Source organism: Amblyomma mixtum, chromosome 5 (assembly GCF_055824585.1).
Source record: "Amblyomma mixtum isolate Tamu chromosome 5, ASM5582458v1, whole genome shotgun sequence".
NCBI classification, from domain to species: domain Eukaryota; kingdom Metazoa; phylum Arthropoda; class Arachnida; order Ixodida; family Ixodidae; genus Amblyomma; species Amblyomma mixtum.
Window position 1 is genome coordinate 139,128,712 of NC_143016.1, and position 27,968 is coordinate 139,156,679.

At 49.2% G+C, this 27,968-nt stretch overlaps 1 protein-coding gene across 1 annotated transcript in view; it reads right to left on the reverse strand.

The window, feature by feature from the left end:
- LOC149343891 (diuretic hormone receptor-like) overlaps positions 1 to 16,488 on the reverse strand; it is a 149,243-nt gene extending 132,755 nt beyond the window's left edge. Inside the window, exon 1 of the mRNA XM_089546095.1 lies at positions 16,221 to 16,488. Within this exon, the coding sequence (XP_089402221.1) occupies positions 16,221 to 16,488 (268 nt within the window). The remainder of the gene's footprint in view (positions 1 to 16,220) is intronic.
- Between the last annotated feature and the right edge of the window lie 11,480 nt (positions 16,489 to 27,968).

Consider the following 27,968-nt stretch of genomic DNA (forward strand, 5'->3'; position numbering starts at 1 on the left):
TGGAACGGAAAAAATGGGCTGGCTTAGCCTATGGTTAAGCCTAGGATGCGAAGCATACCGCCGGCGGAGGCTGCGCGTCCGCAAGCGAGCGCACGAGTTGAGCCCCAGCTTTCACAGCTGTTGTGACGTCAGCGCCCCTAGCGGAAGGAGCGGGAGTTAGGCCGCCGGTGGAGGCTGCGCGTCCGCAAGCGAGCGCACGAGTTGAGCCCCAGCTTTCACAGCTGTTGTGACGTCATATCACGTGGTGCGCCGATGTAGTTCAAGTGGTAGCTACGCGGCCGCGCGCGGCGCAGCAAGGAAGAGCTCGGTTGTGCGGCTAGTATGCTGCGCATAAAAACTGAAAAACACAGCCTAAAATGGCACCGAAAGCGGGCCACGCTGCTCAGTCGCGTCCGCCGCTCCGCAAGCGAATGGACACTGCCTCGCAGCGCCCTGGCGCCGCTGCGGTCGGCGCATGTCCTAGAGGGCAAACAAGATCTGTGCGTGCTCTCCGCCGCGGCGGGCGGTCAGTGTCAATACCGAAATTATTTTTACACCGTGGCTGCATCAATTCAGAGAATCACTTGACGTTCTCAGGTTTACTAAACGGCGCTGAGTTTGAACGACGCTTCAACTGCGCAGCAACTCCTAAGCAACCTTTCGGGTAAGTCCGGCGGGAGGCTGCCGATGACAGGAGTGCGACAAATCCCAAGCTCCAAGAAACGCCCTCACCCCCCCCCACCCCTCTCTTCTCGCACCGTCTACGCCTCCTGTCCGCGCGAGTATCAAAGAAGCTGCGTTGTGGCGATGTGGCACCGGTCATCCGAGCGGCGTCACTCTCCGACGCATCAGCGCCTTACCGTGCGCAATCCCTAGGCTAATCCCGCGATGCGCCATGTCTCCATGATTAGAGGCGCAAAAGAAACTAAGACAAGACGCTGACACCGAAAGTCGGAAGGAGCATAGTGAGTCTGAGATGAGCCCGGACTCGGCGAATAAGGAGAGGAGCCTGCCATGGCTTTAGACGTGTCTTCTTTTCGCTCAGGCAGCCTTGAGTGGAGGGGCAGTGTTGGCGGTCGGCAGACAAGCCGGACATGTCCCCAGTAGTCGAGGTCGAGAAAAAAGGCAGAAAAAGGGAGAAAGAAAAGCAAAACGGAAGAGAAATCTGTTGGAAGCCGTCTCGTTGGCAGCTCCAGGAGCACAAGGTGATAGGAGGCGGACTGATCGATACCCTGGAGCCTGGCTGTATAGATACGCTAAGAAGAGAGCTGGAACTTTCTTCCCTAGCTAGCGCTAAGGGACGCGCGTCCGTTTGGTTAATCTAGTTGCGCCACCGGCCACAAGACATGTCCCCACTTCTCTTCATAACCAGAAAGAAGCTGAGTGAGACTGCCGCTCACGCGCCTGACTTTGGCGCTAAAAGCAACGCATTTTTTGCGACTTAAGTTAAATACACAGAATGTTTACTACATTCAAATCAGTGCGAAAGCACTGATTTGTGCTCAGTAGAAGGCGATGACTAGCGGGCAGCTCCGCGGGACGGAGCATATAGAAATGAAGACGACGCTCTGAAATGCACATCGCGATAGTGTGGCGCATTTTAACACAAGGTGTTTTCGGCTATGTTCATATGTCTTTCGCGGCAGTCCCCAAAAGCTTTTGCAAATAGTTCATGAAAATAGAACGTAACTTTGATGTCATAAAAACAATGTTTAAAAAAATCGACGATAGCCTAGTAGTCGTTCGCAGCGGCATTTGAAGCGGATCTGTTCGCCCGCGGCTTTGACTTCCAGTCGTGGATATCGATGTGATTTCTTTTTCTGCCACGATACTGATTAATACTTAGAAACCAAGTTCGTCTTTGAGGTTAACAGCCTTCAATTCCTGAACATAATCTTGCGGCCTAAAATCAACCATGAAGATTGATTATTTAATGGTAGTTTACTAATCGGCTTTTCTTGGAGGTTTTTCAATGTTCTCTATGCTGCACAGTCCACGCACAAACATTGCGCTGTAACATCGCTCACGGCTTTTAAAATAAAGATTTACATATAAGATATGATTCTGCATAGCTTTGAACCTCTGGCTTAGTGTTTTCCCACTAAAAGCTGCGTTAGAGCTCCGATCCACCGGTGAAATATTATATTCTGATATTTGTTTGGTTTCTATATGCAACCTAATTTCCTCCATGTAAGCAATTATTTCTTCCCTATATGCTGTGCACGAGGCGAGTAAGGAAATGAAAGTCACCTTGCCTACGCGTTGTTTAGTAAGCAGTGCGCGTTCCAGTGAAAGCGCCAGAAAAGGAAGATTCACACACCTGTCCAAAGCGTAATACGTTTTCACAGTATTCTAAAATTGTTGAACATCTACGTCTTTTTTTTCCTTTATTTGTTCCTCAGACAGTGCCAAAGAGGAGGCCAAGGCTAAAGGCTAAGAGCCTGACGAGGCCTTGGCCCCTTGTACAAATTTTTGGGGCAACGAACATAACTCAGGCATAATACTTCGGCCAGTAGCAGGGAAACAATGTAAACAATTCTTTAAAACGCAAAATTGTACCGTCCTGCACATCAGTCTCAAACGATCCAAAGTTGTAATAAAACGCGGCTTCTGTAAACATATCCAGGTTTGCATACAAATGGCACAGGCAATAGGAAACATCAAGTTCGAAACCGGCACTATAAACATCAAAACCAATACACAAGAAAAGCAAAGCCGAAAGTTGGGCGAGTTCGATAACGTTCATGATGAAAAGATAGCGCAGAAGGAATACGTGTCGTTCTCTTTCCGTTCCTCGTGCTCCCCACCGCGCCATCTCACCATCATGAACAAAAGAAAAGAAAATAGGACACCAAAACAATTTTGTATCCAATTGCAAGCGTTAGGTACCATATTCAATGCCCAAACCACAGAACACGTATTGAGGATTAAATCGATTTGGTGAGGCTCTAGTAGAAACACATATCATTAAGTTGTGTATGAAATTGATGAATTAACCAAGAAGTGTCTGCATTCACATTTAAAAACAGTAAAAGGTTTGTTGAAATCCATGTGCCTCCCAAAGCTGTTTAACAGTTTAGCAGACTGAAAAGTTAGCGTTTGGCTACCATAATTAGTTCGTATCATAGGCACTCTTCGTTTAGGCTCGCGGATCGGGTATGTACTGCTATATTCTCCTAGATCGATAAGTAGTTTGTTTCGATGGACCCACTGCAGCAGTTTAAAGTAATGGACCTGGTTTGCTTTTAGCATGTTGTATTTAACAAAAAGCGGCCCGGTACGTACGTTGCGCCTATTGCCTTTATAGTTCTCACACAAGCGTGGTACCACTTGATCATAAGTGTGCACTGTGAACTAAACTGTTATGCAGTGCTGGTGGACTCAATGGACTAATTAGACACCTACTACAAGGTTATGTGACTCGCCTTCTCAGAAATACATGCACTGTAGAGGCAGATATATTTGTATTTGGATACGAAAGTGCGATTTCGGCCCTGTGCGGTCACGCCTAAGTGACACCTTTTATTGGCTGTCGTTTCTCCCCAAAGCGGCCACCGCAATGAACTTCTACTTGGTCAAGAGAGGTGCGTCTGAAAGAATAGCTGGGGCCTTTCTTTTTAAGAGCTGCAATCCCTAGTCTCATTATGAGCTTACCAGCACTTCATTCTCTATTCTGTAACACCGCGTAGAGAATGCACTAGGCAAAAGATTGGAGGAGAACACGTGTATTTATAAAAATACAGAAAAAAGTTACAAAGTTTACTTTTTCGTCCAGACAAAAACAAAAAGTGACTTAAGTAAGTGCGCTGACTTCGCATTCTGTTATTCATTTCTAACCCCGGTAAAATAAATTTAACGAACTTGGATATAATGGTGTGACAGAGTTTTAAAAAGAGGGTGAGACAGGTTACTAATGGCTAGCATTTTTGAAGCACTTTGTGCATAGAGAAGAAACGTCATGCGAAGGAAATCTCATCCATTGTGTGGAGGATAAAGTACGTCTTTTAAGTTGTCATTAACATCGATGGAGTAGATGCGCTCTAAAGCAAAATTGGCGTGCGTTTTTTTTTTAGACCAGGAGCCACTGTGCATCGACTGTGCAAAAGGTCATATTTTCCTCCCAGTTTAGGAAAGATATGAGCGAACTAGACACTTCATTGATTCTGCAGCTCCTCCGTAAAAGAAAGCAATTGTCCTAGTAGAAATGAAGCGCGAATCGAAGTTGATAATCATTACCTGTAACAGCACGTTTATATTCCAGCTTCTTCAGTTTTTCCTGTTCTGAGCTCATCTTATATCCTCAAGTTCCATGACCGAAATTTGCAAGACAAATAAATATTGTTCATGTCAGGCCAGCTGCACCGTAAATTTGTGCTCAACGAAGATTGGTGATGCAATAGCTGTCAGTATTTCATCTTTATTTTTTTACCCCTGGTCAAAAAGCCCTTGCTGGCATCCCTGAAGACACTGCGAGGCCTCGGTACATTGACATTTTAAGCATGAAATGCTTTTAGCTCCCGTTGTCGGCAGTGTGGTGACGTCACGCCGAGACCGAAAGCCAACATCCGGGCACTGAATTCCACTCATCCGGGCACTGAATTCCTCACATCCGGGAGCTGAAACTAGAGCATCCGGGCACCGTACGAGATTTAACGAGATTTAATGAGACTCTCTAAGCCCTCCTACAGGACAGGCATACAAGCGCCGGTAGCTTCGCGCCGAACTCGAATTCACTCCCGCTTACTCCTTTAAAGACATTGTTTTACATTATCAATCTGGCCATGGTCTTTATCCCCGCCCGTGTAAAGGTCTCTCAAAGGCGGAGGAGCGGTTTTTGCTTCGCCTGTATACCAATACTTTGCTGTGCCCGGCAGCTCTCAAACACTTCGACCCTTCTTTCTCGGGCAGCTGTCCTGCTATCCCCCCTCACCCCAACCCAACCCGGGAGGACTGGGAGGCGACCCTGCTCGGCTGCTCTGACCTGCAGGCCCAACGGGCCTTGGTCGCGCGAGCCCGGGCGGCGGCCGACGCCACTGGGGTCTCGAACTAGGGACCTCCACCTAGTACTTGTAAGGGCTGGCCCCCTCTGGGTCAGCTCATGCAATACCTCCAGTAGTGCATGTGTAAATAAATGTTTTCCACCACCACCACCGAACGGGTGGTGGCGTTCCTCCCTTCCTGTACTGTGCGGTTCGGGTGTCCACCGAGATGACGGAATTACTGCTCCATTTCCTTTCCTTAAAAAGCGCTGCGTTCAAAGGGCAAGGCATCGCGCCGAACGGGTGGTGGCGTTCCTCCCTTACTGTACGGTGCGGTTCGGGTGTCCACCGAGATGGCAGAGAATTACTGCGTAATTTCCTTTCCTCAAAAAAGCGTCGCGTTCAAAGGGCAAGGCATCGCGCCGAACGGGTGGTGGCGTTCCTCCCTTCCAGTACGGTGCGGTTCGGGTGTCCACCGAGATGACAGAGAATTACTGCGTAATTTCCTTTCCTCAAAAAAGCGTCGCGTTCAAAGGGCAAGGCATCGCGCCGAACGGGTGGTGGCGTTCCTCCCTTCCTATACGGTGCGGTTCGGGTGTCCACCGAGATGACGGAGAATTACTGCGTAATTTCCTTTCCTCAAAAAAGCGTCGCGTTTAAAGGTCAAGGCATCGCGCCGAACGGGTGGTGGCGTTCCTCCCTTTCTGTACGGTGCGGTTCGGGTGTCCACCGAGATAACAGAGAATTACTGCGTAATTTCCTTTCTTCAAAAAAGCGTCGCGTTCAAAGGGCAAGGCATCGCGCCGAACGGGTGGTGGCGTTCCGTGGACTGCCTGGTAGCGCTACAACAGACAGTCGCGTTCCTCTCCTATAGGCGAAGCTTAAGCGTCATTAATTAGCAGGTAATTAGTATTTAGTCATTAATCAGTAATTAGTCACTAATTACTAATTCGTCATTACTTCGTCATCAATTATGTGTGACGTAATGCAGTGGTGATGTCACCAGTGTCACATAGTCAAAGTGGTACAAATAACCGAGGAATGAAAACAGCGATTACACAGATGAAATGCAAACAGAAACCGGATACAGCTGACGAGGCAGAGCGGAGAGAGAGAGAAAACTTTTATTGCTCTTTCAAGAGATTCGCGGAGATGAAGACTTCTTGGTCGTCCTGCTTGGGCGCTGGCGACTTGAGTCTTCGAGCAAGGGTGGGCCCTCAGTCCAGGGCTCCACTGAGTCGTGCCGCTTCAACAGCGTGCTGTACCAAGGCCCTCTGGACCTCGAGCTCGCTGCTGGAGAGACAGCTCTCCCATTGCTCCTCACTCGGTGTTTGATAATTGTGGAATGCTATGTTTCTTTCGCACTCCCAGGTAATGTGATAGAGTGTAGGTGTACCGCCGCACCAGGGACAGTCTGATCTGAATTGCGTTGGTGACATTTTGCTGTATATGTACAGGTTAGGAAAAGTGTTCGTCTGTAGCCTACGCCATCCTACAGCCTCTTCCCTAGTCAGTGCTCTGTGTGGTGGTGGATACCTCAATCTAGTTCCCCTATAAAGTTGTAGGGTCTCTGCGTAGCCTCCCTCGCACGTGAGTAGCCGTAACTCCGGGGCGTCCGATAAGCCTGCTCGGTAAGTGAGCCCTCGAGCCAGGCTGTCCGCCCTTTCGTTTCCTGCTACGCCTGCGTGAGCTGGCACCCAGATGATATGCTGTATAGGCGTTTTTCCAGCGGAAGCTGCCGCCTCGCCGATGATCCTAAGGGCGATGCCGCTAATGTTGCCCTTCGTATAACTCTTGCATGTTTCTTTCGAGTCCGTTAGAATGTTCAGGGAGCGGCCTCTTCTATAGCCTTCGGCTACCGCCAGCGCGACGGCAATCTCTTCGGCCTCCGCTATCCCCGACACTCCCACTGAAGCGCAGGAGGTCATTTCCCCTGTACCATTGACTACCACTACAGCGGCTGTGCGCTTCTCTACGCTTGCGTACATAGAAGCGTCCGTATATAGTGTGTTTTCGGATCGGCCTAGCCTTTTGTCCATATGCTCGGCCCTAGCCCTCCGCCTCTCCTCGTGTAAGTTGGGATCCATGTTTTTAGGCAATGGCCCTACATTGAAAGTCCTTCTGAGGTCGTCTGGTACTTCTGTGTATCTGTCAGCCAGACCACCGGTGTTCCGACCCAACCTCTTCAGGAGCGCCCTTCCTGTGGGGGAGCCTCTGAGTCTAACCAGTTGTGCACCCGTTTGAGCCTCTGCGAGCTCGTCGAAGGTGTTGCTGACTCCGAGCTGGAGCAGTTTTTCGTTTGATGCGTTCCTGGGTAGGTGCAAAGCGATCTTGTAGGCCTTCCTGAGGACACAGTCGGCCTGCTCCCTCTCCGCTTTCGTTGTAGCGTGGTAAGGCAGCGAGTACATGGCCCTGCTGACGATCAAGCTGTTCACGAGTTTTAGAGTGTCTTCTTCCTTCATTCCGTATCTTCTCTGAGATACTCGGCTGATCGTTCTTCCCACTTGTTCCGCGGCCCTCTTGAGCAGGGTGATGGTGTGACTGCATTTGCGGCTACTTTGCAGCCACATACCCAGGATGCGGACCAGGTTCTTTTCCTGGATCAGCTGTCCTTCGAGGACGACATCCAGTGAAGCTTGGGTGGGGTGTCTCCCTATTCTGATGATCTCCGACTTTTCGGTCGAGCACCTCAGGCCTCTCTCCCTTACGTAGTCTTCTATGCAGGTGGCAGCTTCTTGTAACCGATCTTGTTTCTCTCCTAGCGACCCTTGGGTGGTCCATACGGTAATGTCGTCGGCGTACATCGCGTGTTGAATACCCGGGATCTCTTTGAGCCTTCTCGCTAGTCCTAGCATCGCCATGTTGAAGAGTACAGGCGATATGACAGAGCCTTGGGGTGTTCCCTTGCAGGGCGTGGCGAAGACGTCGCTTCGTAACTCGCCTAGCCCTACGGTTGCTGTCCGGTCACTTAGGAAGGCCCTGATGTAGTCGTGGACCCTCTTCCCGCAGTTCGTGTCGTTTATGCCTTCCATGATGGCGGCGTGGCTCACGTTGTCAAAGGCCCCTTTGATGTCGAGGGCCATGACAACGTTCTCCCCGCTTCTTGGCATCTTCTCCAGTACTTCCTCCTTTAGCTGGAGGAGTACGTCTTGCGTGGACAGGTGAGCTCGAAACCCGTACATGCTATCGGGGTAGAGTTGGTTCCTCTCCAGGTGCGACTGGATTCTCTTCGTTATTACTTTTTCGTACATCTTGCCTAGACAAGACGTAAGGGAGATCGGTCTGAGGTTTTCCACTTGTAGTTTCTTGCCAGGCTTCGGGATCATAACCACGACCGCATGTTTCCACTCGGCGGGCACCGTTCCTTCCTGCCAGAGTTTGTTGAAGTAGGCAGTAAGCTGATCAATGGCTCCATCTCCTAGGTTTCTGATCAGCGAGTTACGGATTTTGTCTGCTCCTGCTGCCGTATTTTTCGTAGCAGACCTGATCACTTCGACCACCTCTTCTCTGGTTATGGGTCTGTCCATATTAGGGTTCGCTTCGCCCCGGTATTCTTCTTTATAGCTCTGGGCCTGATCGTTGCCATAGCATTTGATCCGGACTTCCTCCATTAGCTGTTCGTCTGTACCGGTGTATTGGTGCACCAGCCTTCGGATTGCCTTGCCGCTCTCCGACTTGTTTTTGCTTGGGTCCATGAGGGACTTGAGGATCTGCCACGTCCTGGCCGTGCTCAGGGTGCCGTTCAGCGCACTGCTAAATTGCTGCCAACCTTGCCTGGCCAGCTGTGTCGCATACTCCTCCGCCTGCTTGGTGATTTCGGCTATCTTGATCTTGAGCTTCCTGTTCAGTTTTTGTCTTTTCCACCGCGCAGTGAGTCCGCGCCTCGCCTCCCATAGCTTGAGGAGCCGCTTGTCCACCTCCGGGGCTTGTTCGGTTCGATCCACCTCCTTGGTGTAGAGTTCCTGGATCTCCTTGAGCTGTTGACTCCACTCCCCCACAGATTCAATGTTGCCTCCTTGCATCTGCCTACAGTGGGCCCTGAAGGCGTCCCAGTCGACGAGCCGAGTCTTGCCTATTTTCCGCTTGGTATTCTCAGCGGTGATACTGATTCTCAGTATGTAGTGGTCGCTCCCTAGGTTTTCGAGTAGGTTTTCCCACTCCACCTGCCTAGCGCCCCTTACAAAGGTTAGGTCAGGACACGTGTCTGGGCTGACGCTATTGCCCTGTCTTGTTGGCTGGTTTTCGTCAGTCAAGAGTTCGCAGTCCGTTTGCTCTGCTGCGATGCAGACTACCCTGCCTTTCCTATCGTCTTTGCTGTATCCCCATCTTGGGTGTTTGGCGTTAAAGTCCCCTGCTATAACCAGGGTGTTACAGCCCGCTAGTTTTCTGGCTTCTGTGAAGAGCCTAATGAAGTCCCCGTCCTTCTGCTTAGGCGGGCTATATAGGTTGATAATGAAGGTGCTCTTGGATTGCGCTTTCTTTTTGGGTATGATCTCTGTAATCGCGTGCTCGATCCGGGTATCCGTTATTTCGTCATGAGCTATGGCTACCAGTTTTTTACTGACAAGGGTCGCGGTGCGGCCAGCCTCCTGGCACGTGTAGCCCCTCAGCGAAGGTGTGCAATTAGTTTCCTGTATCATGATTATATCTGGTGGAGTTCTCCTGGCGTAAATGTACTGCTGCAGGAGGCCGTGCTTTTGCCTGTACCCCCTGCAGTTCCACTGCCACATCTCTAGTTGTTGGAGGCGCTCTGCCATGTTGGTGTACTGTTATTTGTATTTAGGGTTTCTGTGCTGAACCTGCGTTCGTTAAACAGGCGGTCTCTAGCGTCGTTAGTCATTCTCTGCGTGTTCTGGTTCTTAATGTGTGTTCTAACATTTTGCTCCAGAAGTGCGAATTTTTGTTGCATAAATTGCATCTGTTCTTGTGTCTGTTTCTGCATGTTCATTATGAGGGCCTTAAGCTCACCATCCTGTTGCTGTTGTGTTTCCACCGTTGGGGGCGGTGGGACCTGAGTTCTGGGCTGCGTCTGCCCCGTCCTGATTTCGCGTAGTTCTTTAAGGACCTCGCTCAGCTGCTTCCTGAGCTGGCCGAGTTCCTGCCTGAGGGCCTTATTCTCTTCCGCTAACTGCTTCTCGCGAGCGGTTTGTGTGTTTGTGTTTGAGTGCGGAGCAAAGAGCGATTTGGGAGGGCCGTCTCCCCAGCTCACCTTGACACCGCCGGTTTTCTGTTTCTTCTGTTCCTGTCCTTGCTTCTGCTTCTGTTGCTGCTGCCTGCTTCCCAGGGGCGGGAAGGACTCGTCCCGTTCGGATCCCCGGCTCTGGCTCCGGTTGCGGCTGCCTCCGCGGCTGCCGCCACGCCCGGACTCCTGGCTCTCGTCCCGGAACCACCGCGGCTTTCCCTTGCGGCTGCGGTCCCGGCTCTTGCGTTGCTGCTGCAGGGGTCCCCACCGCAGTTCGCTTGCCGACTTGAGTCGTTGTTTGCACTCTCTCGTGCCCGTGACGTGGTCCCCGTCACACACCAGACATTTTGGCGTGCACTGATGTTCCTCTGCTGGGTTCTGGAGCCCGCATTGCCTGCAGGCTCTAATGTCTGGATTTGGACATACATCCATACGATGCCCCTGTTGGCCACAGGTATAGCATACCTGCCTCGTGGGCCGGTACGGGTGGCACCGATATTCGCTGCTGTGGTAGATAACGAATTTCGGGAGTGTGGGTCCGTCAAACGTGATGAGGGCTGTGCTTGACTTCCCAAGCATTCTCGCCGTTATGACCTTGACGCCTTGCGTGCGAAGTCGTATGTGTGTCTTGAGTTCTTCAGGCGTAGTGTCCGGTGCTGGACCGTGAATCACCCCCCGTAGCGTTCCCTCCGGAGCCGCCACGTGTGTGTTTACTACGAAGCTCTTGCCTCCAAAATTGATCTGCCTGATGTGCAGAACTTTCTTGGCTGCGTCCTCGTTGGCTGTGCTCACGATTATGATGTTTGATCCGTGGCGAAGTCTGACGAGGAGGTCTTCCTCCTTACATCCTCTTCCGGTGGCCTCGACCACCGCTCCCACCACTTTGTGTTGCGGTAAGTCCTTGACTACTAATCCTCTCGGTCGGAGGACTATCTTTATGTCGTCCTTTGGGAGAGGAGGCATGCGTAGTCTTGGCCTTCCTTCCCGTTGTCTCTTCTCCGTCGCAGCTGACGTCATGCCAGCTGTGCTTCCTCCTGTATCGCCAAAAAATGGCAGTCTCCCTGCACAGTTTCCCGCCAAGACTTGCGATCTGTCGCCGCCCTCTTGGCGTTTCTTCGACTTCTTTGACTGGACGACTGCCCAGCCTTCTGCTTTGTCTGCGTCGATTCCGTCGACCTGTGGACGTTGTAGGGTCGTTGGGGTGCTGCATCTCAGGGCTTGGGGTCCTGCGGCGGCGAGGCCTCCGTGGCCTAGCGGCACATGGGCCACGTCAATGGTGTCATGGAGATCCTCCTCCATGTTTTCGTGCAATTCTGTCGAAAATCCTGGTTGTCTTAGGGTTGCTTGTTGTTCTTGACTCGAAGTTTTATTTCGGGACATCGCTCCGATGCGTCTTCACCGCGGGCCGGGGCCGGGAAGGCCGCGGAGCCCCGAGCTCGTGCTAAGCCTCGTTAGGCCTAACGCCTGGCCGACCACGTGGGAACTTCAAAGTCCGATAAAATCCGAAAAAATGGACCCACCGGCTCAGAAGTGGTATCCTCGTGGTCCGCTTCACTTTTGGCGTCGATTCCAACAGAAATTTTGGAGATCCGATGAGATTAACCGGGTCAAAGGACCCAAAAATCACGGAGCGCATGTGAGGCACGTCCGCACTCTTCGACGAACGCAGCGTTCCCGGCAGAGCGGAAGAGATTCCCCAGACACACACAAGAAACGATTGCGTCCACATGGACCAGTGCACAGTATGTGTGGTGTGGTGTGTTGAACACTAGACCCATTTCAAGATTTTGACTAGTACCATCTACAACCAATGTGTTAGGCCCGTAAACATTTCATGCTTACTGTACTCTCGGTTACAGGAGAGGCAGATATTTTTTTTCCACCATTACGAAAAAAAAAACGCCGACCTTTTGTAGGGGTAACTTCAATATTAGTGACCTTTCATCTGATGAGCTTATATTGGGGGCAATTTTTCCCTGGAATCATATTTCCTCGCCGGGTGCTTGCAGTCTACTTGCGCATAGTTGCCCTTTCCCTCGACAGCCGGAATGTCTCCTCGGTGCCCGCTTTGCTACCGACACGTGCCAAAGCCACAGTTCGAGGTTTTCCAAACAGCTGCGCATTCACGGAATCACGTATTAAAGAAAAAACATATAAACGCTCATCCAGTACAAGCCCATCGGTTGTGCGGAGAAATAATACAACACCCCGCTGTCGGTGTACTTCAGTGGCAACTTATTGAGGTCTAATGAGGGAGCATACAGGTTACGGAAAAGCCAGCAAATTCTCTCTCCGCTCCGTACGTTGGCGGCGCCGGACACGGCTAGAAAGTTAAAATATATTGATATTATGCATGTGCGCACCCTTCACGCTGCAAATACCTTGTGATCAATTTTATTCCATTCGTTAACTATCCTTACATTTATTTGAAGTCGAATACGTACGGATGGCCTGGATTTTCGATTGCCAGTTCGTGCGTCGGACAGAACAGTGCTCAATACTAGCAGGTATACGAGAAGCAGTCCGCTTAGTGATAAAACTTAGATGCTTACAAATAGCCACACTGGAGCGAACACAACTACAAAAGTACCGCGTGACGTTGGTCGCCTCACATGGAACACCCCAGAGGAAAAAGTTGTGGTGTTTTAGCGTAATTACACCGAGAAGACGTGCGAAAGCATGTGTTTAGCCTAGTTGGGTAATGCTTTTGTTTTTCTTGGTCGTCTGCACCTCTGGCGACCACATGATTTCGATAGTTGTATTAGTAGATAAAGACGAATAAATGCAATGAACAACGCGGACGAGAGTGCGTTGCAGCTTAACACGAGGCATGATCGGCTGCGTGATTATGTACAGAAAGGATTTGTATATATATTTTTTCTGGATATGTGTATATATTCTTTCTGTACATAACCGTGTAGAATAAATACCATGAAAGAAAAAAAACGCGGCGATAACATATTGCCTTCGTACAGAGATCAGCGAAGCTGATCTGTGCGCGTCGCCACTGAATAATGAGTGCTTATTTATAGAACGTCTTTGTGAGTGTACCAACATTAATTTATATGAATGATTTGATTTTATGGTGTCAAACGTCGCAAAGCGACAAAGACTATAAGGGACGCCGTAATGGAAGTCTCCAGATAATTTTGATCAACTGGGGTTCTATAAAATCAACCGACATCACGCAACGCACTGGCCTCCAGCATTTCGCCTCCATCATAATGCGAAAACGGCGCCCAGGATCGAAGCCGCATCTTCCGGGTCAGCAGCCGAGCAGCACAGCCGCTGAGCCTCTACAACAGCTCGTCATTATTTTGACTAACCGATCACTCATGATGATGAACGAACTAATTTTTGTCACAATTTTATTTAATACCTCAAGGCTCACTTTTCGTTTTCTGTTATTCTTGGACTTCGAGCACCCGTCCATAACCTCACGTACGAGATTACCTCACCACTGTCCTCTGGACCCATGAGATGATTGCTGCGTAGGGGACATAACCTCAACATTGGATGTTTATGTTCGGTGTGCTCGCCAAATTTATTTTTTTGAAGTTTAGGTGACGTCGAGGGCACTGAGGTCAAGTACTGAACTCCGCTCAACAGTAAGAGCTACTTGACGTAAGGAAGCCACAGTGAGCAAGAATGGAACGAAGAATTAAGCTGCTGCGCGAATTTACTTGAAGAAATCTGTCTTTTTTTCAGTTTTTATGCCATCGGTATGCTGGCATGGAGTATACGTTCTTCTATAGAATACACATAGTAATGAGCTCGTGAGGCACCAGATAAGCAGCGGCAGTCTCCAATGTCTGGCCTGGTTTTACGATGCCACAAGAAACCGGGGGCATCCATCCACCCTTTTCACAAGATGTGGTGCCGTCTGGAGAGCGGCGAAAATTCGCCTGCTACTGGTTGAAAACAAACGCACGTGGGAGACGCAAGCGCGATCCGGTTCCACGACGACCCAGTTGCGCTTGCGAAGTAGCAAGTTTGTGTGCTTGACAGCTGCAGCCTTTTGTCGCATACACCTGTCACTAACATTAACTGTGCATGCGTAGTAGAAGTTGGTGGTTTTCTTTTGAATCAGTGGAGCTGGAGGAGAATAGGCGCGTATGCGCACAACGGCCATGTGAAAAAGGCGGATTACTGGCTGTGCACATAGCAGTCATGAAGCACGAGCACACGGTGGGACATCTCAAAGTTATTGTGAAAAAAATGGGTGTGGCTCAGCTCGGCTGAGCCGGGTTATACTGAGCGGAAGGCACCCGACCTTGCGGAACCGAGCGGAAGGCAACCGAACTTGAGCCGTTGCTAGGCAACAGCTCAAGGTCGGTCTCTGTGCCTTTTCGGAGCACCGCCACAGCGAATTTACAAGTTTGTGGCCAATGTAGCTTTCGCTACAGAAATGTGCTATTTGAGAATTTATTCCAAGCTTTCCAGTAGGCAAATCGCAAAGTAGCCCACGCATGCGTATAATTACAAAGGCTGTCCACGCTGGCGTCTCATTTAGGAGATAAGCTAAATCAAACACTGCGTGGAACGCACTTTGCAGAAGAAGAGGGCACACAGCGGAGAGCGCGCAGGCTCTTGTGGTAGCATAGAAACAAGCTGTTTTCGTTACCGCGAAAGCATGGAGGAACTAACCCACCAGAGCGACTTTCGGGAAACTAATTTAAGGTGAATGTTTCACGTTTTCAGAGCACGTAACGTTCAGGATTTTTAGTCCGAGCGCAACACGGATCGCAGATTGTATGGTCTAGAATATAAAGTGCCCATGTTTTCTAATGCATATAATATGCCGGACAGCGAAGCAGATATGAAACTGGGAGAGCAAGTAGTAGCAAAAGACAATGAAGATGCCAAGTGGCCATAAAGAACGCCCAGGTTGGATTTTGCGCAGTGCAGCTTTCTAAGTGGACTATGTATATAAGCCGCGAAGGTAGGACAGCCGCTAATGATTTCCGACGTAACCGTTATCTAACAGCAATAAATACATGCATGCAGCATCCTCGTATGGCGTGAGCCGGGCATGATTGCAAGCTTTTCCTAGAACATAAGCAACTATGTTGCTATGATCCCAATAGAATCTTACACGTGCGCTCGGACATACAGACAAGACGCTTGGCTTTGCTGCACCCAAAGCGGAGTGTGCCGCTCTCAAGCTACGCTCTCAAGAGAGGTATAGCGTCTTTTCTTGTCTTTCTCGGCCTTTTCGAGAGTTCATTTTCAGTGCTGTTATTACACTGAAACTTTGCTTTGCTCGTTTTGTTTATTTTAAATAGTTTGCATCGAAGTTTTACATTACAGTAAACATCACCCAGCGCTACGCATCAGTATCAGAGCAATCTCTGTTGTATACATTCAATGAAACGGCCGTTCATTTGGTATACAACGCCTTGCGGAAAACATCTGCTGAACATTAAGAACCACAGCAGATTTATTGTCGTTGGTTTAAAGACATCTGTCAACTCTCAAAGTGTTATATGAAAAATATAACGAATATTAAAAGGTGAATTCGGTTAACAAATCTTTTTCTACTGCGTAGCCCAAGCCGCGTTATAATCGGACAATGACCATTCGTCACAAATAATAACTCGTTTAGGTACTCATTTTTTCAAACAACGGCTGCTGACTAGAACAGATTCAGAAATAATTAACATAAAAACCATTAGTGTAATTGCTGGAGTCTCATATGGAGGGTTCTGGGTTAGGTTAGTTTTTCTTGCGTTTACAGCGCCTGTTGAACATATTCACGTGGTTTTACAGCCTGAAAAAGTATGCTTTTTAAACTCTACACTTCTTCGCGTTACATTTTATTCCGCTTGCTACTTGTACTCTTGATTTCGTTTAATTTCTTGCTCATTTGTGTAGTTTTGTTGTGTTCCCTCCCTGCCAAAATCCCTGTATGGGACTGTACAATAAATAGATAAATAAATCAATAAATAAAATGAAGTGAAAAGCAGATTTGAAGCACGCGCAGCATGCTACTCGGTCGTTCCCGACACTTGTGGGAGCGGCCATTCAAGACTCGGATGAACGCTGAGAAGAGTTTAAACAGTCCTGAATGTAATGTTTACCTGTGGACCGGTTGGCGTCAGACAGGTAGCACTGTATCTCGGCAGCTGAGGCCGTCGGCGCGATGCTTGTGGTGCCATTGTAGGCTGGCAACGGGGTCCAGGTCGAGGACGCGTTTCCGCTGCCCACATCATCCCCAGAAGCTGCCGGGAACACCAGCACGGCAGGCTGCCTCGCATCTTCCAGCCTGCTGCTCTCGTTGAAAGCGGCTGATGCATTGCCGGTCAGCTGCTCAGCCCGCCCGATCACTGATCCTTGGTCGTCCATCATCTGTGAGAAGATGAGAGCAAAAACAAGCTGCTATTTTCTCCGCAGGTAATTCACCACCAACAGCATCATATTCAGCCTAGCTATGTACACTGCAACCCAAAAGACTACCCTATACAGATACAATTAATGCTCTTCTTTGCGTAGGCGACCTCCTCATCACCGCTAACAACCTAATTTCACCCGGTTACCTGACTCTGACCCGCTCCGCTGCGCTAACCCTCTTTTGGAATCCACTCCTTTACCTAACAGGACCATCTCTTGCCTTCGCATTTTACGTACTGCCCGCGCCCGCTTATTCTTTCTGCTTCTTGATTTGAACTAACGTGCGCTAATTAGTATCGGGTGAATATGCATTCAAATTGGAAATTTTGGTATAGTTGGCCAGGTCGTGCAGATCTGCTGTAGAATTTTGGATAGAGGTACGGAGAGAGGGATCACAGCGCTTTCCAGGAGAAGTACATGAGGCTGGCTGCCTGCTGTACGCCACTGAGGATACTGACCCGCATTCCCGAGTGAATGTGGTAGGGTTTGAGTGGAACACACACAATTAAAGGTTTCAGCCCAGCCATTAAAAGACAAGGAACCGCTCTTAACATGAGTGTCAGTGAAACAGCAAAGTCCAAATGTGGTAGGAAGTTTGGGTTGTGGTGAAGGTTTCTGTCATGAGGACAGTACGGCCTGTGCCAAAAATATACAGCCCAAGGGTTTTGCTTCTGAGCCCTGGAGCATGGCTCGTTTTGTTTGCTCAGCGACCTTAATCTGTTGTAGGCGGGAGGAACTCATGTCCTCAACCCTCCCAAGCTCAGGACTGCGAATTTATAAGAAATGTTTTCTGGACGGCTTAGAAGCAAACCGCTTGTGCTTTGCACTTTTCACAAAGGCTGTACGTATGCACGGAGCTTCACCTAAGCCTTCCAACAATTTTTTAAAATATGTCTTTTTGCCTTAGAAGAGCGCTTGTTTTTTTCAGAATAACACTTTCAGATATATAGTACATCAGAATGCGGCTAAGACGTGCTAAGTAGCAGGTGGGTTAACTGATATTGAATAGTTAACTTTTTATCTATTGCTGTTAGGCTCCTTAATTAATAACAGTCCTGTAACCTACCGTACGTAATATCCATATCAGGTTTTAGAATTTTGAAAACGCGATTACCGTCGGCGCTGTGGCCCCAAAATTTGCTTATTTCAAATAGTTACGTGTACTAGAGAGGTTGCTTTCCCTGCAAGCTTCTCGAAAGTGCATGTATTTTGGCGCGATGTTGACCAATTTGTCGGGCTACAGTCACTGGGTAAACGTATTTCCTGAATCCTAAAACTGATGAGGATATTACTTGCAGTGGGCTACACGCCTCTCAATAATTAAGAAGCCTAAAAGTAGTAGCTACAAAGTCAAGTATTCAGTATTAGTTAACTAGCCTGCTAGGTAGCATATCCTAGCTGTATTGTGATCTACTACAGCGCTGACAATGCAAGAGAAAAAAAGCGGTGTTATAATTCGAAACGCCTATTTTTAAAAATTGGTAACAATCTTAGGTCAAACACCCTGCACAGCTACTCTATATGTATACCTCCTGCAAAAGAAAGCGATTACGTTCCATTGTTAATTTTGACTACTAATGATGGTATAATTTGAAGGAGTTGGTGTATCGTGGCGAAAAGTAGCGCGAAAAGTAGCTCTCCCGGCCAACCCAGGAGATGCCTGAACGAATGGCTACGCCAACACTACAGGAACAGAAGGGTAGAAACTTTGGCGATCCATGGTATGTTAGGTAGCGCAAAACGGGACAAGGAACAGAGAAGCGACAGTGTTGTGTGAGTCTTTCTCTGTCCCTTGTCTCATTTCGCGCTACCTCACATACCATGGAACGAGAGGAACTCAGAAAACGGTAAAGAAAACTTTGCTGAACTGTCAAGAATTCAAGACATGTGTATGCAGCCCAATGTTCAGTGAATTCAAAGTCATAAACAGCAGCAGAAAGCAGCAAACACGGGACAACATGGAAGCTGGAGAAATAAAAAGAAAACCTGAGAGATGATAGTGTGAGAACCCCTTGCATTCCGCAATTAAGGAAGGCGATGAAGCTTCTTGAGGGTGCGAACAAAACGTTAATTGGAGGCGGAAAATGACTTGCTGCGTGAAAGTATTGTGGGATGATGTATTCACGTTCTCGCAGTGCACAAAAACCCACACGCCTGACGATAAAAACCGGTTGAAAGTTAGCACATGTGATGTCCCCTTCGCTTTGTCCTGTTCGACCAAGCGCTACTTTTCGTCTTGATTACTGAAGCCGTCCCTGAGCTCGGGAACATAAGTGCGTCGAGTAGTGATATTGACTGGGTACAAAGGTCGGGAAAGGGAGGCCTGGGAGAAGAAAACAAAGGATTTTCCAGTCGCGCGAAAATTCAACCTGGCCACCAACTTTAACTGCTACGTTCCTGAAGCGTAGGTAGATGGTCCTTGTTGTGTACCGGTTGCTTGCTCGGTCACAAGCTTGTCGCAGTTGTAGATACAACACGGCGTGGTCTGAACTATTCATAAATGGGAGGTGGTCTGGGAGACAGATTGCTACATCCGTTCTTTGCAAATATGCATACTGATGCTCTTCCCATCTCTAGTGAGCGCTCTTAGGTTTTACTAACATCCGCTATTAGAAAATTGGGGTTTGAAACGGAAATGCACTGGCCTACAGTAAAATATCAGTTGAAGCCCGCTACGCACTGTGAGTATTACCGTTTCCTACTCATTCCTCTGAGCGTTGTGGTTACGCACAGTTTTATAAAAAACATTTTTATGCTTGCGAGAGTACAGCAAAGCTCATGCCCTATTTAGGATCAGAAAGAGTGAGACAAGTTGTTTATTCTCTACTCCTAGATTCTTTAGAGCTTTTATGGTGGAGTCCAGAGTCGAGGACTCATACGGCGGCTGCTGCAGCTTAGGCCCGCTCGAACAGTGAAAGCTGATCGAGTTCCTAGCTGCACAGCGCTGCCTCCTATTTCTCCGATGCGGCGCTGTGTACAACTGCTGCTGCTGGTTTGTGTTGGCATCCCAATGTGGTGTGATATAGTATAGCTCTCTCCCCGCACCATGGGCATGCGGGACTGTGGGCAGTGTGCTCTGTCTAATTTAAAATAAATAACATGAATATGTTTTTTCTTGAAGCTGCCTCCAACTTAAAGATTGCTCATGTTGTAAGAAACAATCAAGGCGATCAAGGCGGAAAGCTGGGCTAGTAGCCCAGCTTAGCCGTAAGAATCACGAAGGACGGATAGGAAGACGCAGACAAGCGCTATTTAGTCGAGTTTGCTTTGCGCTGTTTCTTACATCATAACCGTTCACAAACTGGAGTAAGTTTTGGATTTACTTTCACATTACTGTTTCGTGAGAGGGCTATGAGGTGGGGGATAAACCCGCCTTACTCGCCTAAGGTGGTCCAGTATATCGCCTTAGGTCTGGGTCACTCCCTCGAGTCCCATCGAAGCACCTGTTGCTCGGTTAGTAAGCCTTCGAGCGATGACCTCCACTGAGTGGTTCCCGGCCAGGCCGTCATGCCGCGTAGCCCACATAATGTAATGTTTATCTCGACTTGAGCCGCCTCGGCTTAGAACTCGGAAAGCTTTCTTTCCAAATCTGCTTTTCAGGAAATTTCGAGAAGTCGTCTGCTAGTCCGAAATGATTACGAGAGTTTCTCCTCTTCTGTGGCCTTCAGCTACACCGAGAGCAGCCGCAGTCTCATCTGCTTTGGTAGAGGTATAATCCCTAATGGTGACTCCGGCTAACCCCTTCTGAGCGTAGTCGATTGCCGCTGCTGCCATGGCTCTGTGTCTGGGATAGCTGGCTGCGTTTACGAACCCGCATTCTTTCTTGCCAGCGGTGCAATTTTCGAACATATGAGACCTTGCTTCCATCCTACCTTGGTCCAGTTGTGGGTGCATGTGCTTAGAAATCGTTTGGGCTGTGTAGGTCATTCTAATGTCGTACGGTACGTTCTCCTTCTATTGGACATTCTTCTGGCTATCAGGGTAGCCGAGTCGCATGAGAAGGCACTCCCTGCGGTCGTATGTACAAGTTGTTCTTTCTGAGCTATGAGAAGTGCTTCCTGATGCTCAATGTACATGTTCTATACCCTCAGGTCTATTAATTTACGCTTCGATGTTCTCAGAGGTAGACCCAGCATCGTCGTATAACCCTTCTGTAGCATACCCTCTTCCTGTTCGGCTCCTTGTGATGTAAATACTTGGTACGGTAGGCTGTACGTTGCTCTACTGGTTTCTAGAGCTCCGAAACCTCGTCTTCTGCTGGCTATTGCGGATATATTCTAATCACTCGGGCTGAGAGGAGTCTGAGCGTGTGGTCATCTCTGTAGTTGGATTGTAGCTACTTGCCCAAGATCGTTAGATTGGTTTGGTTTGGTTTATGGGGTTTAACGTCCCAAAGCGACTAAGGCTATGAGAGACGCCGTAGTGGAGGGCTCCGGAAATTTCGACCACCTGGGGTTCTTTAACGTGCACTGACATCGCACAGTACACGGGCCTCTAGAATTTCTCCTCCAAAGAAATTCCAGCCGCCGCGGCCGGGATCGAACCCGCGTCTTTTGGGTCAGCAGCCGAGCACCATAGCCGCTGAGCCACCGCGGCGGCTCGTTAGATTGGCTATTTCAGCTACCTCCTGTCCGTCAAGATGAATGCTGAGTCAGAGGCACTTCTTGTCGTATCTACGCGAGTGGATGCATATTACTTCTACCTTTTCTGGTGATAACACATGACCACATTCCCTGGCCTGGTGGCGAATGCACGTCACGGCTTTTTGCAGCTGCCCAATTGGTTTAGTCCCGTCAAGAATGCGTCATGGCTGATATTGTCAAAGGCTCCCTTTAGGTCTGTGTCTAGGAGGATATTCTCGCCAAATGTGGGTACCTTAGTTCAGGCTTCCTTTTTAAGTAGTAGTGCGATTTCTTTCGTCGGCAGGTGTGGTCGGAAGCCGGACATTGCTGTTCGCCAGGTATGTCTGGAGTGTGATTTGCAAGAACCTTCCATTCATTAATATGTTCAACAAACAGTACCATTTCAAAAAGCAAAGAAAGTACCTGTCTGAAACAGGCCTTGGTGGTACTTTCGCCATACACAAAGCGAGATAAAAGTTCTTGTTTCAAACAGGCCTTTGTGGTAGTTTCGCCACAGGAGAATTTTTTTTTGCCATTAGAAAAAACTGTGGTGCTTTATAGTTTGATCTGCTTCGATTGACTTGGCATAAAGAAACCATATCGAGGTTAAAATGTTTATTCCATGGTTTTACTTCTATATTCGTGCCTACTAATCCTTTAGAGTCTATGGGCATCAGTTTTCTTGAATTATGTAAGCTTGTTTCTTATGTACTAGGTGTTTTACAATTAGGACAGCAATTACGAAGCAATGTGTTCTGCATCATCTCTAGGCGGCAGTTTTGCTTGGCTTTAGTGATTCGGGATAGTATGGTTGCCTGCCTACTTGTCGACTCGACATTTCTGCTGAAATTGACTTCTGGACACTAGTGCAGGAAAAGGCGCGATTGCAATTGCCTAAACAGACGTAAGTTCGCTCCTAGCTTACGTACAATACGGGCGCACTTGACTAAAACGTTTTCCTTGGAAAAAAATACCAATATTTAATGACTTTTTTCAAGAGCTTCGTTAAAACAAGTCTTCATAGTAACTGCCATTCTGTTAGTACAAAATTCACGAACATGAAGGAGCTGTGGCAGTATTGAAACTCAGCAGACGGCGTCGAAAAAATGTTTTTGCGTACCGAACACCGCAGCATAGGCAGAAAAGTCTGCATTCATCGTTACACAGAACTTCCCCACTGTATTGGCATGGGACTATGCTTGTAACTTAAAGATGACTATGTTTAGTTCCCCTAATAGCAAATGGTTTTTTTTACAAGTAACAAAATAACGAACTACGAAGAGTGCAATAAAGAGCAACAAAGGAGGCATAAAGAGTCAATTGGCTTATGCAGGTCAGTCCCTAGTACAAGTACACTCGTGCTGAAGTTCAGAGTGTACCATATGGTAGTGTTGAAGATTTTGCGGGGTCGCAGCGGAGCACCAGACAGAGACGACCAGCGTGGCAGGCTTCTAGTTCCGGACTGCCCGTGCCGGGCGTGCGCCACGAGCACGCGCTGTCCGACTTTATTTTCCTCTAGCGCGCGCTCTAACGCCGATATCAGCGCCGGCGCTTTATAGCGTCGCCGTGCGCTACAGGGCCCCCCGCCTAGACGGAACGGCGAAATGTACGCGCCGACGGGGTACAGATGGAGGTCACGCGATGGAGGGAGGGTCCGGTAAGTTCATGTCAGGGTCCGGGAAGAGCCGTCGGGTGGAGGGCGCGGATTCAGGTGGACGAGCCTGGCTGCTGCGCAATGGGCGAATGATGCAGGGTGCCGAGCTGACAAAGCATATTAGGGCAATGGAGGCCATGGTGGGGCCGTCACCGACTGTAGTGCTGCCCGCTGGCACAAGTGTCATTGGTGCTGGACCGTTGCAGCTGATGTCGGCGGGAAGCTGGCACACAGAGTACGCCGTCACAAGCAAGGGAGCGGTCGAAACGGGTCCGTGGACAGATGTGGTCTTTAGAGTGGTGTCGTGTCGCTGCTGTAGCGCCAGCTTCAAGTCGTCCAAATAGGTGGAAATGGCTGGCTTACATGGCTCAGGTGCCCCTGATGTAGGGCGCGAGCAGTGCGGTCCGGCCACTAGGGTTGGCACAGGTGTGACCGACGAGACAACGGTGACAGCTGTGGTGATGACGGAGGAAGTTGCTGGGTTCAATTCCAGTTGCTGGGGTAAAGCGGGAGTGGCCGTCAGGAGCGACTAGCCAGTGCTGATGCGCGTGTGGGCATGGTCGGGCTTGAGAGCAAGCGCTGACACTGGGTCAGGAACTGTTTCAGGCAAAGTGGGGCTGGAGGCGATCGCCGTGCTTGTTACTGCTATCATCGGGTTGGCTTTCTCATCCTGCTCCTGATGACGAGTAGTGCTCTGCGGACCTTCTGAGGGGCTGGGAGTGTGACAAGCAGGCTTGGTCGTTGTCGAGGGCTCTTTAGCATCAGCGGGCGGCGGCTCTAACCTCACAGAAGAGGCCTGCAGAGCTGTTGGCGGTAGTGACGAGGTAGATGGAGATGCCGGAAGCCTCGGCATGGCTGCTACCGCAGAGTCGTCCTTGGCTGCAGGAGGCTCTGGCGACAACGCCACTGAAGCGCAAAGAGGCAGAGCCAGAGGCGCGGGTCGGATAGTAGTGGGAGCAGGACGCGAGGCGGAGCTCGTGCGGATCCCACCTGGTGTGGCGTCGAGAGAGACAGCCGGGCTGGAGACGCTGGACGGGAGTGGCGGCGATGCGGCGAGGGGCTGCTGAGGCGGGCCGGGTTCTGATGAAGGCTGCGTGGGCGCGAGCGAGGCCGGTGCAGGGCCAGAGGCTGGCGGCGGCGAAAACGGGTCCGCTGCATCGTAGAGCGGCGGCGGAACGTAGTAGGCGCCGAAGTACGCCAAGACGGCCGCACGCAGCTCATCGTATGGCCTGCCGCCGAAAGAAGAGTAGGTGAGCCGACGCAGGAGGTCGGCCGGGAGGATGTCACAAAGGACTTCGTGTTTGAACGGCTGGATGGTGATGCCGTTCAGGTACATCGCAGCCTCCAGTTGGGCGAACCATCCGCCGACGCCTGCAGGCCGGAACGCCGGGAGCGGCGGGTCGAAACTTGGGTGCTGCCAGTACGCCATGCTGGAACGCCGCTGCGATAGAAGGCACGGTTCGCCGGGTCACCACTGTTGAAGGTTTTGCGGGGTCGCAGCGGAGCACCAGACAGAGACGACCAGCGTGGCAGGCTTCTAGTTCCGGACTGCCCGTGCCGGGCGTGCGCCACGAGCACGCGCTGTCCGACTTTATTTTCCTCTAGCGCGCGCTGTAACGCCGATCTCAGCGCCGGCGCTTTATAGCGTCGCCGGGCGCTACAGTAGTATTCATGTGCTGGAGATAGGTTATGCCATTAATTAGCGGAGTTTCATACCTAATCCTGTTCATAAAAACATGGAGCATTTATTTGTTGAGAGTCGGAATTTGCGTCAGCAGAATAACACTGTTTTACATACGTGTGGAAACATTGTTGCGGAAGCAAAATGTGTCGAAACAGCGTTGCCGCTTGGCTGCTTTCTTGTGGAACTTTTTTTGGGGCAGAAAACGCGTGAAAACGCTACATTCGAAGCTTACAACCGTAAAGCCCTCGCGTCTCAGTTTGAAGTTGTGCTTTATTTCTGATTATAGTGATTTTATTATCTTCATTACCATTATTTATTTAGACAGCAATTTTTTTGTCTGATTTCCAGAATTATTGCCAAAAGTTTGCAGTCTTATTCGGAGACGACCAGGAATAATACGAAATAAGAATGTCAAGGAGATTAAGCAGGGATGTTGAAGAAGCATTTTAGAAGACCAAGCGGAAGCATAGTGTTTGCACAGGCAGCGGTCAAGGGAAACAACAGAAAAGATTCGCTAATTCATTTCTTGTGGAGGCCTATGATAGGCCGGCTTATCGAGTATGACAAGGACATAAACTTTTCATGAATGTTAAATGAAATGATGATGATTGGTGGTTACCACGTGCTTCAAGGAATCAATTGTATCAATCATGCTGACGCTAATGCTGATGTGAATCAACCCAACCAGTTCTACCATTTTCTTTTTTTCAAATTTAAACAGCGCTAAATCTTCAGACGAATCCACAGATAGACACGATACGACAGGCACTGACTCCAACTATGTTTATTGACAAGTATTTTCGCTGAACATGTAAGAAAGATGACAGTGAGCGCATGCGCATCCACTACTGAGCACAGAAGTAAAGGACAAGAAAAGGGAAGAAAACGGGTATGCGTCAGAAAGTGTAGCGCTGTTTAAATTTGAAGAAAAGAAAATCCATCATTAACTAGCCACAGAACGTGTTTTACTAAGCAGGTCTATCATGAAGGCCTTCAATGTCAATACACATTTTACGTATACAATTTCCTGTTAAAACTTATTCCCTTTTACTCGATAAGCCTACCTTCAACTGATTTTATGTTAGCAGGAGTCGTCTTAATGTTCTCCGCCTGCCTATACGATGGTGGCTGAACCGTAGCCCTCTAATAATATTCATTTTCAGCTGCCCTGTTGTTTTAATGTTCATTCCACATTGAACCAGTAGATTTTCTCAACAAAGCTTTCACTCTTCTCGCATCCAGCATTGGCTGACAATCTAATATAATTCGGACAGGGTAATCGGAAAACTCATGGCTGGCCCCGAGAGATGCTTACTCGCGTGATTATGTGGGTACTCATGAAGCCAGCATCGTTGCGAAAATACAGCCGATATGTACAGACAGGTGCCACTTCGCTTCTTTCGCTTCGTGACGCACCGCTGTTCTTCCTCGCACACAGGAAGCACTGCTTGAGTGTTTTCTGATAGCTTACTTATTATCGCTCTGCGCCAGGCTACTGAGAATCTATGTGCTACCATCCATCGGCCAGCTAAATTAACTGGCGCTTTTCCCGAATATATTTTCTCGCAGAGGTTTGATAAGTAGCTTAAGCCGTCACCGCTTAGTATTAGCTCCGCAAGGCATCAATAAAATTGCAATAGCTCTCTTTGCTCTTGTAAACTGCGCAAGAGGAGGTATTGCGCTCAGCGCTGCTAGCGGGGCCGTTTAAGATAATACTTATCTCATACGCGACGGCGATATGCGGAAAGCTGACGCTTTTTTCACTCCCGAATTCACTCCTTTGCAGCTAGCCGTTAATCACAACGCGCTTTGTGCTACGCCGTCCGTCCCTCCGGCAGTAATAGCTCAGTAAGCCGTGCCCTCCTTCCTGTGCCGCTTCCTCCTCGTAGAGGGAGTCACAGAGGTTCCTCGCCTCCCCGTCCTACAAAAGCGCGCTCAAGCAGGTCTCGCACGACAGCTCTCTCTCGGCTCATTTGCAAGCCCCGCCGGCGCACTGTACTCGGCGGCCTCGGAAGCGAGGCACCCCCTGAGCCGCATTACTTAGACACCGGCGGAGCGCAGTGCGCGAGCGTTTGAGCGAGCGCCTACGCAAGTGCATGGGCTTACGGGCTCTGGGTTCATCGCGCACTGTTAGTTTGGGCCGTGGGCAATCGCGCGAACTTCAAGGCGCTTGCCCCGTCCGGCGCAGGTGGCTTCGTGTGCCTGATGGCGCAAAATATGCTGCATTATTCGGGAACTTCTTGCGCAAGGGGAGAGAAAAGAAGAAACTCCGATGCAGTATATTAAGGTAACGTGAGCAGGATTGCTAAGTTGTTTCTCTCGGATGATGAGATTATTGTCAAGAGTGGTTTGGACTTTCTAAATATTTAAAACAACTAGCGAAGCTTTCACAATCTTGAACTCTGGGCGCCTTCTTTAGGGGTCTAATTCTATGCAGCAGTGTAACAGCGTTATTAGACGGCCTCCTGGAGGAGCGAATATCGCAGCACGAAAGCAGGAGCCTGTGTAATCAGCGCAGCTCTGAACGAGAAAGCCTGAGGTTGTAACCAACACGCAGCCTTTCCAAGAAATGGTGAGGCGTCTCTTCGATAGACAGGACTTTGTTCTGAGCTTTCTTTCACGCTGGACTGATGCTCGATTCACACCTAATTTTCACAACTTGAGGAATGTCATTGTTTCACAAAAAGCATTTCTCAACGTTCAGTTCTTACCGACCTCAAAATTACAATGCCTCTTAGCATTGGTCGAAACTACTTCTTAAACAGATGTCAAATGAGTTGTTAGACCACGATCACATCATATAGCAAGCCAATAAAAATTTTCTGTCGATTGAAATAATGCGTGGCGTGATGGCTCACTCGGGACGTATGCCCAGTGGGACAGACTGGGTATGGCAAGAAAAAGTTAACATAACATGCGTAGGCCACGCTCTTAAGATTTAGGACTGCTGTATAAGTCGTACTTCAGTTGAAAAAATTTAGAAGGTCTTATGTGCAGAACACGTCACTCCAAAACTTATTCCGCACAACTTATTCCTCCAAACTTATTCCGCAGACTTATTCAGCAAAACTTATTCCGCAAACTTATTCAGCAAACTTATTCCGCAAAGCTCACTTCAAGCGGGCACAAGCAGGAAGTTCTCCCTGGTCTATTTTTACATGCGTTGGGGCGGTGAAGCATGGCGTTTTGAGTGTCGTCACGAGAAATCTGAACCGCTGGAACCATGCCAAAGAAAAACAGAGTTGTTCGGTGTAACATGAGTTATTCTACGCTCGAGATCACTCAGTCTTTGTAAAGTCCGACAAAATGCCCACGTCTTTAGCACTTAAACCCAACAAATGGGAGCCCAGCAAGGCCGGCGTGATTTGTTTGGTGCATTAAATCGACACGAACAAGCCACATAACAGCCTACATGGCGCTGTGGCACACACAATTAGCAGCGCTGAGCTCGAATAATATGTGTATTTGGCTGTGACGA